Source organism: Ambystoma mexicanum, chromosome 9 (genome assembly GCF_040938575.1).
Source record: "Ambystoma mexicanum isolate Mex_15411 chromosome 9, UKY_AmexF1_1, whole genome shotgun sequence".
NCBI lineage: Eukaryota > Metazoa > Chordata > Amphibia > Caudata > Ambystomatidae > Ambystoma > Ambystoma mexicanum.
In genome coordinates this window covers 1,513,342,237-1,513,356,460 of record NC_090931.1, presented here as the reverse complement: position 1 = coordinate 1,513,356,460, position 14,224 = coordinate 1,513,342,237, and the positions used below count along the sequence as shown (strand labels likewise).

The 14,224-nt window shown below is 46.7% G+C and overlaps 2 protein-coding genes across 7 annotated transcripts in view; one reads left to right on the top strand and one right to left on the bottom strand.

Annotated features, from left to right (window-relative positions):
* Positions 1–1,918, bottom strand: part of LOC138489380 (zinc finger protein 391-like) — a 279,556-nt gene extending 277,638 nt beyond the window's left edge. For all 5 annotated transcript variants that reach the window (XM_069617096.1, XM_069617098.1, XM_069617095.1 and 2 more), the window contains exon 1: positions 1,698–1,918. The gene's annotated coding sequence lies outside the window, so the exon portion shown is untranslated. The remainder of the gene's footprint in view (positions 1–1,697) is intronic.
* LOC138489381 (uncharacterized) overlaps positions 1,917–14,224 on the top strand; it is a 126,023-nt gene continuing 113,715 nt past the window's right edge. The window contains exons 1-2 of one of the 2 annotated variants that reach the window (XM_069617101.1): positions 1,917–2,043; positions 9,796–10,625. In XM_069617101.1, the coding sequence (XP_069473202.1) occupies positions 9,836–10,625 (790 nt within the window). In that variant the 5' untranslated portion in view covers positions 1,917–2,043; positions 9,796–9,835. The remainder of the gene's footprint in view (positions 2,044–9,795; positions 10,626–14,224) is intronic. The other variant, XM_069617100.1, reaches the window with a different exon arrangement.

Below are 14,224 nucleotides of genomic sequence, written 5' to 3'. Positions count from 1 at the left end.
CTCCGACATTGAAGCGTTACATATTTCACTGCCTTTCTTACAGGGGCAGTGGGCCACTCTCAATGCTGCGGTCAGGGCTCAGCGGGCAGAAGGCCATTTGCATTTTTTTTATATTTACAGCATGGTCATGGAGCACTTCAGTGTTATTAACGCTGGGCGGTACAGGATCTCAGTAGGGGCCTCGGCGGCACAGCACAAGGCAGGATGGTGCTGCCGCCTGTAGGGGCGCTCAACTTCTGTGGTGTTCAACTGAGGCACCACAACCCTCCGGCCCCAGGCAGAGTCTCCCGCACTGCAGGACTCTGCTAAAGGGAGTGCGGGAGAACAAGCCTCTAGTATTTCTTACATGTTTCATCACGAAGCAGGCACTTTCTCCCTATAATAATTTAGCATTTATATAGCGCTACGAACCGTCAGGTATCTGAGCGCTGCTTATTATTCCCCACGGTGTGTGGTGCTCATTTATCGACCTTGGAAGGATGAATGGCTGAGTTTGGCCCTGTCGGGATTCGAACCTGCGTTAGAAAGCTCTGCATGGATGTCAAAGCAGGCGCTCTACTTGCTGTGCCACTTGACAGGACATAAAACAAATTACATGTTGGTCAATGTCACAGGGCTACAGGCTGCCCCTCACCCAAGCTGCACAAGCACCCTCTCCACAGAGGGACACAGCCAGGAAGGGTATGCCGGTAGGGCGCTGGGCATATACTCCCTCCTTTTCTCACGGCAGTGGGTGCTGCTTCCTCTTCTTTCCCCTGCAGGCAACTGACTGCACTGAGGAGGTCCTTCTTCCACATTGCCATTATTGTGGGGCAAGCTTTGGTCACAAGTGCTGGGGGTGCCAGCATCTTGGTAGTTTGTTGGGATCAGCCGGACTTAATGTTGCTGCAGGGCGGGGCCCTGGTGGGCCATGGGCATGGAGGCATCGTGGATGTCGGGAGCATCCTGGATGGAGGGTGGCCTAGGTGGACCCAGGCCACCCTGCTGATCTGGGGGGCCCAGACCAGCAAGACCGTGATCACACGGTGTGGGCCTGCAAGCCCGAAATGAGAGAGTGAGCCACCGGTTCCATTGTTGGAGTCTGCAGCCGTTCTGAAGCTCGTGCATGCAGGAGCTCCTTTTATTGGGTCTTGGGAGCGTCACACACAACACTGCTGATGGGATGAGTGCATCATAGGACAAGTCATTATGAAATAACTGTGAGAAAGGAAATCATAGGTTGAAACAGCATCTCCATAGAGATAGCCTGTTTGGGATTGCAGATAGAAGCACCTGGGGCAGTCTAGGCGCTTTGCAGGGCTCTTCCCAATTCCATGCCCGAGGAAGACACACAGTTACATTCTGTTCTTGCCATTCTGAGATCTGTGTTCCTAACTTTGAAATATAAAAGAGAAAAAAAAGTCCCCATTCCAAGAAAAAAATGAGGCTATGCGGCTTTCTCACACATGGAATGGAGCGCCCTCGTTGTAAGGCGCGGGGGTAGGGCCAAGGTGAAGGGGCTTCAATGATCGGGGGCTGGGGGGATGGGGTAGCCCAGCTGCATACTGCTGCAGGGCTGCTCACCATTCTGGAGCTCCGCCCCAGCGCATACATAGGCAGATGGATGGGGAGCGTTAGGAGAGGCAGGACCCTGGGGGGGGGGGAAGGAGTGGGGATACACGTCTAGGTGAGTGAAAAGGAAATGAGAGCTCACTCACCTCTCGGGCTTAACACGCACAGCGCAGATTCCTTCGCGGGGAACGTGTAGTGCTTGTGTTTTGGGAGACACTGGGGTGCTTGCCTAATATCCTCGCTCTCAGCGCGGGACATGAATGGGGTGAAGCTCTTGGTCGCCCAGTTGTCTCCTGATAAAAATGACGCCCCTGTGCTGCCGCTGCCTCTCCAGACCCCAAACAGACTGCGGCCGCGCTCCAGGGAGATTCGCCTCACACTTCCGGTTCGTCACTTCCTGTCTTTTGTGATCTCGGCGGGACGGGGCTTCTGAAGGTCACGTGATTCCGCCTGCAGGGAACGGCAGAAGCGTGAGATCGTCGCGTCCCCGGGGTGAGTGCCCTCCACCCTCGCACCAGCCCACCACAAGAAGCCCACACACTGGCACCAGCCCACCCACACTGCCTTACTGGCATGACTGTAAAAGAAGCAATGCATGTGTGGCATATTGTGTGTACTGAGAGGGGAGTGTTTCTCTCTGGAGTCTGGAAGTGGAGAATGGCGCCCCACGGCTGCACCACGCAGGCCAGTGGGGGTGGGGAGGGCTCTGTGGTCATGTGCTCACGCTCCTGCCATTTGTAGACACTGCCATTGTAGTCCATTCCTAGCTCCTGTCATTTCTATACCACTGCTCCTGTGGGGGATTGCATTAAGACTATGGTGTCCGTGGTGTTATGTTTGCAAGATCTGTTGGGTGTCTTGCATGAAATCTAGAGATGTATTCGGATCATGGTGCTGCAAGCATTTATTTTTATTTATTGTTTGCATTTATTTCAGCGCACAAAGCCCTGAGGCATCTAGGTGCTAGTGACAGAAAGTGCAAGGTACATTCAAGAAGTGCAAGAATACGCATATCGTTACAGGCGTATTAATATTTTATTTGTATGGCGCTCATACACAAGTGTTTCGGAGCGCAAGGAGGCAAGGGAGGGGAACAAGGGAGAACAAAATCAACGATATTACTAGGCCCAGTGACATTTTGAACGCGCAAGTGCCAGGGACAGGGAAGGGGGAAAGTGCAGGGGGGAGGGGAGAAGTGGAAAGTGTTATGTTGAGGTAATCCAGGCACCAATGAAGGTTTACAGCTTTTATTAGACCCCCAGAAATGCCAGCACAGCACTACCAGAGAAAGCGGAACATCAATTGACAACAATACTTACTTAGAACAATAACAGCAGCTGATTACCTAATAGCATTCCAGCCATCAGCAACATTACTTATAACACTCATAAATAACTCATTAACATTGGCATGCAAGCCAACACTAGCATCTCCCTCAGTTTATTTATACAAAGTATCTTCACAAAGCATACCATCCATCAACCTCTTTTCACAAACGCTATTCTATCCTTGTTCCATACCTGCCCTCCTACCACACGAACAGCACCATGCATCACTGCCACTACCCTCACAGGGTAGGAGTATAACAACTCCCCCTTTCTCTTTATTACTCCCTTCTTTATTCTCACCATATCGCCACATTCAACCCTTAATTCTTTCTTACCTCTTCTCATGGGCCACCAGTGCCCCATACAAAATTCCTAAACTTCTCCATGGCCCAATAGCACGCCAGAGCCTCTTTCTCCAAAACTGAATAACGAACTTCGGCACACCTCAAACCCAGAGAGGCATGAGCAATAATACTCTCTACACCCCCGTCATCCATCTGGGACAAGAAACATTTTTCTTATACATTGGTGTCAGCTATGGTATATATTGATAGGGGGGGCAGGGGAGTTGGGGTTGGTGATTTTATTTTATACAAGTTGTTTAAGATTGCTTTATTTTTATACTACCGGGTGTTACGTCTGAGCAGTGTGACATCTATTTGTAACTAATACCAAAGTTATCTGGTTGGCTCAAGCCCAGGTTGGGTGTGGGTTTTTACCTTTCTTTTCTCCTCTTCTGATCTTTTTTCTTTTCTCACTGTCCTATAACGATCACGCTTATTATTGGACTTCAACTAAAATTAGCAGCATGAATTCTAGATCTGTGAACCATCTTAACATTGTAAATGGACTAAAGACTGTTGTGAAACGGACAAAAATCTTATCTTATTTGAGATCAACCTCTTGTGACATCGCCTTTCTCCAGGATATTGATATTGATATTTTATTTCTATCGTGCTCATACACAAGTGTTTCAGGAGACACATCTAGACTGTAAAGAGGCTGAGAAACTTCAATGGGGATGGGTCGGCCGGACCTTTTTCTCGACTCGACCCCAGTAACAGGTGTTTCAATACTCATTAAGAAAAATGTACCTCTATCAATCCTCTCAAGCAAAATGGACAAAGAAGGAAGAATTGTCTGTGTTTTGATTAAAGTACAAGATACAACGATGCTTTTGTATAATGTCTATGCACCCAATTTAGATGATCCTCTTTTCTTCCACGAGCTTGCACAGTTGCTTCAAAGCTTTAATGTAAGTGCAATTATGTTAGCTGGTGACTTTAACCAAGTGTTGGATCCGGCATTCGACCACTCGAATAGGGACTGCACACAGATCCCGAGGAAAAGTAGTAGATCTTTGGAATGTTTGATGAATTAATTCAATCGAGCAGACGTATGGCGCTTGGAACACCTGTCTGAAAGAGACTATAGCTTTCATTCATTGTGTCATGATACCTACTCCCATATTGACTTCTTTTTGACCTCGGGACAAGTGACTTCCAGTTGTTTTGATTCTGGTATTGGGCTCCTTGCCTTGTCAGACCATGCATCTGTATCTCTATGTCTTTCCTTACAACATACTCTGATCAAATATTCTAGATGGAGAATTAATTCTTACATTCTGAAAAACAAACAGATTAGAAATGAAGTTGTGGAAGAAATTAAAGACTTCATTCAAACTAATAGGACTGATGATGTCACAGTCTCTACTGTTTGGAAAGCAATGACATGTTTTGTCCGTGGTGTACTAATGTCAAAAACTGGCAAGCAAAGGAAACTAAAGACCAAGGAAATTCAGAGGCTGACTACAGAGGCTAAGCGTCTAGACAATTGCTTTGCTGCTAGCCATGATGAGGAGACTAAATCTCAACTGAGAAATGCAAAATTTGAATTAAATTAATTTCCGACCAGGTAGATTATGCCTTATTCAGGCAGAGGGTTAACTATTTTGAGAATGGGGAGAAAGCAGGCAAACTCTTGGCACACAGACTGAAAGTTGCTGAAAGTGATTGATTTATCACTGAAATTAGAGACCCAATTAATATCCTGAAAACACAACAAAAAGGGATACATTTACTATATCATGATTTCTACGAAAAACTCTTCAAATCGGAAATGGCTTGTGAGAATGTTGTGATAGAGAACTTCCCTAATTCATTAGACATCTCTCAACTGTCAAATGACCAAACGGCAAGTCTTGGAGGGAGAATGGAAAGATATTCATCTGGCCATCTCTAAACTTACTGTGGGCAAATCACCAGGCACGGAGGGATTGCCTGTTTAGTTTTATAAAATCCTACCTGACTCTGCTCTACAACTCCTTTGTGATGTTTATAGCAAAGCTTTTGAGACTGAATCTATGCCAGACACGATGTGGCACGCCTTAATAACAGTCTTGAAGAAGAAAGATAGATCTGTTACAAGGTGTGAAACCACAGGCCTATCAGTCTGATTAATACTGACTGCAAAATCTTGACAAAGTCTTTAGCTATAAGATTGGAAATGAACTTACCGAATTTCACCGACTACCACCTGTCATTTACAACTCCTCATCTATGCAAGATCATAGAAACAGACGAAGAACAGACACAAAGTTTAAATTGGGAGTGCAGTGCTTTGTCGCAATTGGATTCAAAAGCTCTACTGACGACCAAGAAAAAAACATCAAAAGGGATCAATCCACTGACTGAGTTCTTACCAGACTATTGGCGCGATATTTTCTAAGCGCATGAATACTGAGCCTTACTTGTTCCCTGATGCCTCCATCTGGCGTAACTCAGCATTAAAATCACAAGGAAAAGTCCTATTTTGGCCAGGATGGTTTCTAGCGGGAATAAAATACCTTAAAGATCTGATTGAAGGTGACAAATGGATATCATATGCACAATTATGCCATTCAGTTGACATGTCTGATTGCACATACGTAAAATATAGAAGGTTAAATAGCATTATTACTGCAAGTTTGGATGTGTCTTAAACGGCTTAGAATATAGCTTGGTCGACTTTACGGATCTGCAAAAGTGCATCACATCCTGCAGCTACCTACTATGTATGGTGTATTAAAGGCTTGCCGTAAAGGAGACCTAAGGTTTGCTGATCATCTGGGCTGAGAAATTAGGGGAAGATGTTGATCTTAATTTCTGGCAACGTTGCTGTGGGAATACCCGCCTAATGAGTATGGACTGGGGCTCAGAGCCTCACAGACAAAGCTCCTTTTTAGATCCTATTGGTCACCTGTGAGGTTATTCAACAGACATATTCTGGAGAACAAACTTTGTTGGAAGTGTAAAAACACGAGCTGTGCATCTGCCTGCTCCAACAGTTCCCAACCCAAATCCTCCCTGTCCCCACCCTAATGATGACAATTACCATTGGTAAGCAGCACACCTGTCTGTGGTCTAGGAAAGCAATGAAATGTTTTGTCCAACAGTTCCCAAGCGCCTCCTCCCTGCCTCCACCCTAATGATGACAATTACCATTGGTAAGCAGCGTACCTGTCTGTGGTCTACATGCCCCAACAGTTCCCAAGCCACCTCCTCCCTGCATCCACCCTAATGATGAAAATTACCATTGGTAAGCAGCGTACCTGTCTGCATATGCGTGTTCCAACAGTTCCCAACCCACCTCCTCCCTGCCTCCACCCTAATGATGACAATTACCATTGGTAAGCAGCATACCTGTCTGTGGTCTACATGCCCCAAGAGTTCCCAACCCACCTCCTCCCTGCCTCCTTCCTAATGATGACGATTACCATTGGTAAGCGGTGTACCTGTCTGTGGTCTACATGCACCAACGATTCCCAACCCACCTCCTCCCTGCCTCCACCTTAATGAGGTTAATTACCATTGGTAAGTGTTAGGGAGAATTCTCTGTTAAGGCTAATTTCCCAAACCTAATGAGTCCCCCAGCAGCTTTGCTGGATTTTTGGGGTTTATTTTTTTCTCCTGCTAAGAGTGAGACTCTTTTTCTCCCACTCTTAGGCATGATTTGAGAATGTCCTTTGACTTTGTAATGTGTTTTATGGGCTATGGGGTCTTTTACTCCATAGGGCTTCATGTGTTTTTGGTATGTGTGTTACCCAGCACCCTCAGTGCAGTAACACAGGGGTGTCATAGTGACCCCCAAACATAGACTCCATACCCTGGGACTGACCACTTTTTTGGTGCAATGTTAAAGATACTGCCGGGTTATTTATTTAATATTTATTCCCCGGTTGGGTCTTTTTGCCAGGACTCGGTTTTAAAATGGAGTTTGTGTTCGCCTCTGTAACTCCAACCCAACTCGACCCCTTTGTTCCACTTTTGGCGGGCTTCTGCACAGAAGCCTCCAAAAGTGGTGCCACTCTGTCTGGGTCTACAGGATGTGTGGGAGGGGGGGAATAGGCACCCTGGACTGAGTTGCCTTGGCAACTCGAGTCGCACTCTTGTGTGATTGGCCCAGTGGTGAGACGCCCGGCTCACCACTAAGCATGTTTGATTGACAGCTAGGACTGGTGAATGGGGGTTTTCTGCATAAAAGCAGCTTTGAGGACTGGAACTTCAGACGTCGCCACATGACCTAAAGAATCCGAAGAGGGAGAAGCTGAGCCGACCTGCAACGACGACACCACCGGTGGAGCCCTGCTGAACCGTCTCACCACTTCCCAACGACAGAGAAGATCTTCATCCAGGAGCGTCTTCTTCCTCTGAGCTGGTGGGGTTAACCAGTTCGCCTCTTTTTTCGCCTCCTGGATCGACTCATGGTCGAATCGCCCATGCCAAGCACCCCAGCGGCTGGATAGCCACGCTTCACCACTACCGCGAATAAAAGGATTGTACCTTTTAATCGGGAAACTCCGCGGCTGGTTTCTTCCCTGGCAGTGCAACGACCTCCAGCTTTCCTCCACGTCAAGATCTTCTCTTCCCCTGGACGAAGCACCGACTTGCACCCGCTGCCAGGAACAACTGCCCCGCTGGAGCTTTCTCACCATTTCAGGTACTGTGTCCCGCCTGGTCTCCCTTGCAACAGACTGTTCAAGGTGTCTGTAAATCCTTGACTCTCTATCGTGGGGTGACCTGGGACCTGTTAACTAACTTTTTCCGAACTGATCCAACTCCTTTTTGAACTATCTGCAAGACTTTTTAAGTTATTTCAACTGTGTGATCTTGGACACATTTCGCCTTGCTCTCCCAAAGAGTGGGCTTGACTCTGCCTTTCTTGACTTGCTGTGGTTCTTTCAAAAGTGTTGGTATTGTGTGCTTTCCTAATTCTGCCTTTTCCCTCCCTTTTAAAATAATTATTGGAGTGCCATCTTGGTTAAGCGCTCACCTCTGTTTGATAATAAGTGGTGTTCTTTTCCTAAGACGTGTCGAATAAATCAGGGAGGTGTATATATTTCTAGTGACTGTGTTTGAACTTGCTTGACATATTAGTGCCAGTGTATTTTTTACAAGTGTGTTTTTAAATAAATAATTATATACTTTTATACCAAAGCTCTGGTCAGTGTTTGCTTGTGCTACTGTATTTTTGTACCTAATGTGTATACTCTATATACTCTCTAACTCTTCTTGAGAGAAGTCTGACTGCTCAGCCACAGCTACCAGGGGTATCAGGTAATATTATCCCCATATATATGATCGCCGTAAATAATATCGCCGGGAAAAGGTTGCGGAGATATTATATGGGTGACCATATATATGGGGACAGGGGTAAAAAAAAAAAAAAATGTAAAGAAAAAGTTTGGGGGTTGCCGGGGTGTCCCCCGCATGTTCCATGCAATAATGTCGCCACAATAAACAGCCTTTTTTCGGCGATATTTTTGCATGGCGAGATTTTTGTGGCGACATTATTACATGGAACCCTACCAGGTAAATCTGGGTGGTACACACTGCTACCAATTGGGTTTATTGCCAACACCTGTAGTCTTAAACTTTTTGCAGTGGTCCCTGAGGGAACTGCACAGGTTTCTGCCTAACAGTAAGCAGCGTACCTGTCTGTGGTCTGCGGCTGGTTGAGGATTTCCAGTTCTTATTAATATGTTCAACTGCTTAACTTTGCAACCAGAATTAGGGGCGTTATTCTTAGTGGGATTTAATTCCATGAGTGTGTTATAATTTTAAAGTAATTTTATTGAATTGAAAAATACATTTACAAGGGGTTATTGACAGAAAAAGTAAAAGAAAACTGTGCACAAATAATATATAGTGACTTGGTACCGTGAGAGAGACAGTGCTGCCTGCAGAATTCGGAAAATTGCAGGGGTTTGGAGAGACAGGATGGAGAGAAGAGATACTCGAGTGGGAGGGGTGAACCCCCACTCCACACCCATTTTGAGTACACAAATCTGTTGCACAGTGGAATTGTTAAAGAGTTTTGGATTCATTTCATATTTTTTTATTTCAATATTTGGACTTTTGGCATGCAGTTTTATCATTTTCAAACATTTAAAAATGTTGTGTAGTTATTCTAAGCATGTCCATAACTACAAAAACCTTACAGAAGCTCCAATTAGAAACGAATAGGCCATAGATCGCTAATGTGGTAGTGGAATCCATTTCTTGAAGGTGATTGAATGGAGACAGCCATTCCATCTCTTTTAGAGAAGAAGGTTGGGCCGGGGTTGGATGGCCATTTCAGGATGTTTTTCTTTCTTTTAAAGCACCTACAAACAAGACAAGGCACATTAATGGGGCTGGGGCGGATCCGAGGTGTGTTTGAAATTGAAGGAAAGTGCAGAGATTAAGAGAAAGTTCCTTCCTCCCTGTACATCAGGCTGGGCACAGAAATGGCTGCAGGAATGTGTTCACATTGGCTGCTGGTGCTGCCTCTGTCTTCACTGTGCTGGAAGAGGAAGACCTTGTAATACACAGAGAGCAGTTTTGTTTTTAAAATGAATCCTTTGTTAGCTAACATGTCTTTCTTTCTCACTCTATAGCTGTCCTGTTTCTCTCCGCTTCTGTCACTCATTCTCCCCTATGATTGAAGAAGGGGCTGGATTTACTGATGAGCATTCGCAGGACATCATGGAGCCGGTGAAGAGCTGCAAAGGAGAAGAAACTTCCATCAGGGTTTGTGAGGACTCGATGGAGGGGGTCAAGGTTGAAATAGAAGAGTGTTCATCTTGTAGTGATTGTCCATGCTCCCTTAATGTGGTGAAGTTTGAAGTAGAAGATGGTTCATCTTCCAGAAATAGCTCTCACCCCTTTAACCTGGTGAAGGTTGAAGTAGAAAAGGGTATGTCTTCTGGTGGTTGTCCACAACCTTTTAACCTGGTGAATGTTGAACTAGAAGAGGGTTCCTCTTCCAGCGATTGTCCACATTCCTTTAACCTAGTGAAGGTTGAAGTCGAAGGGGGTTCATCTTCCAGGGACTGTCTGCAATCGCTTAACCTGTTGAAGGTTGAAATTAAAAAGGATTCATCGTCAAGTGATTGTCCACCATCCATTAATGTGATGAAGGTTGGAGTAGAAGAGGATCAATCTTCTAGGGATTGTCCACCATCTAAAAACCAGGAGAAAGTTCAGGATGAGGAATACGCTTCTTCTAGTAACTTTGGTAGCTCCGAGGTCTGGGTAGAGAATGATTCAGGAAAGGAGCTCTCTGCCAAATATTGTCCAAAGTCATTGGACCTAGTTAAGACTGAAGATGAGGAAAGCTCTTCTGACAGAGAACGGCAGGCCTCTGGGAAGTGGATGCTCTATGAAAGAGAGGATGGGTCATGTTCCAGTGATTGTGGAGGAAGGAGGGCTGCAGGCTCTGCTACAGGTGAGGAGTGAATATATTAAACTACGTGTTTCCAGTGTATGTTACAGACTATAGGACAAAGTACAGGAATCAGATGTGTTCGCAGGGTCCCACTGTAAGATATTGTATCAGATGGCCGAGGAGGAGGCAGCAGCACACATTCCCTCCTCCCTCTCCTTAGCAAAATCAGACCATCCAAGTAACAAGACATTTGTGCTGCCCTCCGAGTGCTCATCATATGGCAGGTGGTGACCAAGGAGCGCTCAGTATATGCCAAGTGGGGGCCAATGGGCACTCATTATGAGTCATATATTAAAGTATAAGTAAATATGATTTAATTTAAATAAGTGGTCATAGAAGCAGCTCATACAAAATACGAAGTGTAACAGACACATTGCAGGAATTGCAATTAAGATCCAGTGAGCAGGAGCTAAGAGCAGCCCCAGGGTATCCGGCATTGCCTGTTAGACAGGAGCTGGTGCCAAGCATGCAGCCTGTGCAGAGCATGGAAACTCTATCCTTCTGTCCATTATATATTATCCATTATGCTCTAAAGGTCCCCCACATGTCTTCTTTATCTCCTTTACACACACATCCAAACATCTACAGTTAAGATCACATTGGTATGTTTGGCCTGGGGAGTCAACAGGAGCTCCTGGGAGCCCCTCAAGATTGAGGAGGAAGTAAATAGTTTGCAGTAATTTCAAACGTTTCATGGTCCAAGTAAGCAGCTCAGCTCTTAGTGGTAGAACACGTACTCACGTTTATGAAGTGTACACGTGCAGGCCCAGTAGAATTTAGTAACTCAAAGGCGCCTGAAACTAAATGTCTTCCAAAAGATCAAAACAGCGGGTTAAGCCACTTCACCCCCAGCAGTGATCAGTGTAATATAATCAGTGGAAGAAGCATAGACTAATATAGTGATGTTACTGCAAAGAAACCTTGAAATCCATATATGGCCGTGATCAATGGGCACACTGCCCAAGCCATGGCCTGTGGCCCACCAGCCCATCCAACGTAGCCAAAGGGCATCTTTGGCTACCGTATATGGCGGTGATCAATGGGCACACCGCCCAAGCCGTGGCCCGTCAGCCCATCCAACGTAGCCAAAGAGCCTCTGGCCAGGTCCACTGGCCACTTTACCTCGAAAAAGGCTCCATAGGTCTTTGGCTAGAGTATATGGCCGTGATCGATGGGCACACTGCCCAAGCCATGGCCATGGCCCGTGGCCAATCAGCCCATCCAACGTAGTGAAAGTGAGCAGTCCCCAAAATACAATACAAACTTCCCAATGAGAGTCAATAACAGACATACCCCAGGAGGGAATGAGACCAAGACCAAGTGCGGGTGAAGTTAAGAGATAAAGTTTATCTAAATCAAATAGGGCACGCAGAGGACTCTGCATACTCCGAGAGCGCTCTGCCAAACAGGCACCCACTCATGTCCCCCTGCACTCCCACCCCCCAGCAGTGCGGGGCACCTGCCAGCAGGCCCCCACTCATGTCCCGTTGCACCCCCATGCCCCGGCAATGCAGGGCACCTGCCAGCAGGCCCCCACTCATGTCCCCTTGCACCCCACCCCCCAGCAGTGCGGGGCACCTGCCAGCAGGCCCCCACTCATGTCCCCCACAACATGTCATCACGATCCACAATCATGGGCCTAATGGCCACCCAAATCCCACCCCACGCCACCCCAGTCGAAACACACAACCAAGTATTACATACACCCCACATTGAAATCCCCATCACATGAAACATCCCAAATGGCAAGTATGCACATCAATACATGTCCATCACACACACACAATGGGTGCAAGTGAATGAGAAAACATGCATCGTGACATGCAGGAAACCAAGGAAAGCATACCACACAATGAAGTATCAAATCAAAATGTATTATACACAAAAGCAAGGGAATGAAATAAAATCACACAATAATGTAAATAATAAATAAAAAGCTGCATGTCCAAAATATGAAAAAAGATGTGTAAAACCAGAATAAAAATCAATCCAAAAGCAAATGGGTCCAAAGAGTCTGTCCGTCAAATCAAATCCAAAGTGAAAAAAAAGAAAATCCATTGATCCATGGTTAAAACAAATGGCAAATGAAGTGAAATCCATTGTGGAACTATATACAAAGTACACATCCAGGGTCCATGAGCCCAACCATTGAAAGGAAACCTACAAAAACCCTACATAATGAACAACTATATACAAAAAGGTGGGGCATTGTCCAAGTTCCCCAAATGAAAAGAAAAACAAAAGGAAACCTAACACTATATAACTATTTACAATGGCAGTGGGCTAGTCCAACGGCTCACTTTCTGATTTCCCAGGCCAGGGCATCATCGAACTCCTGCTCGATGTCCCGGTGGCGTTCCTCTTCCATGGCCCCGAGGGTTTGCAGGGACGATAACATCTGGACCTCCAGGTCCCTGCGAATGGCCTCGTCATTTGAAAACACACACATGAGCTATTCCACAGCCATATCACAACGGCCAGCACCATCCATACACATACAACTGCATGAGCTGCCAAAGATGAGCCAGACATCACATGAAACACAGGGAGTGCACTAGACATGCACACACACCACCACACTTACATGCATGTGTACACCTCCACCAACTGTCACAGTGATGAGATTGGCATCCATGTCACATCTGGCAATCAGCCTTCTACATATCAGTGTCACATGCATCCATGTTGCATCACTGTTGCACCCTTGTCAAATACACACACATGCACATGTACACGGTGCAGATACATGCAGCTGGAACCAACATCCATGTGTGACACCACTACCATGCCAACTTACATACACAGTCATTCAAACATGTGTGCTCACACATATGCATTTGGCCTGCATGCTTACCCACACATACACTATCCATGTGTCTCACACATGAGAGGACTCACATGTGTTAGCCTCACGGCCCTATACATACACATCCATACATGGCCCTACAAAACCACATGTGCAACCTGCACACTACTGGCACACCACCACACGCACAGCTTCCAATCAGTATGCATGTACACTTACCGCTTGACTCCAGATGGGACTGCCTCTCAAGGACCTGGACGTGGAGCGCTGGGCATATGTGTTCCAGGACCCTCATCTGGTGTTCCGACAGGTGGCCCCGGCGCCCCTTTGCATCCGCTGCCTTCAAGAGGCGCAGGGCCTTGTTGAGGGTCCTGGACCTGAAGTCCTCCCAGCGCTTCTTGACATGCTGGAATTTGCGGACTGCCACCCCCTCCGCGTTGATGGCAGTCACGATGTCTGTCCAGATCCTGGTCCGTCCTTCTTTGTCGGCGCGCAAACTTCCGAAGAGGGCATCATACTGCCCCAGGACTTGCTCCACCAGGACACCAACTTCGGTGGCAGTGAAGCTGGTGGCCCTCTGCCTCTCTGGCTGGGGGTTACCAGTGGTCTCAGATGGTGGTGTGCCCGACATGGCAACCCCAGAGGCAGGTGTGGGTGGGCAACTGGGTCCTGGGGCTGGGCAGTGGAGCAATGGTATCCCAGTCGGGAGTCTTCAGTTCCAGCAGGGGTGGTCACAGCAACTGCACGCCTGGCTGATGTGCAGGCAGCAAATAGCAGGGCACGTGGGCAGCAT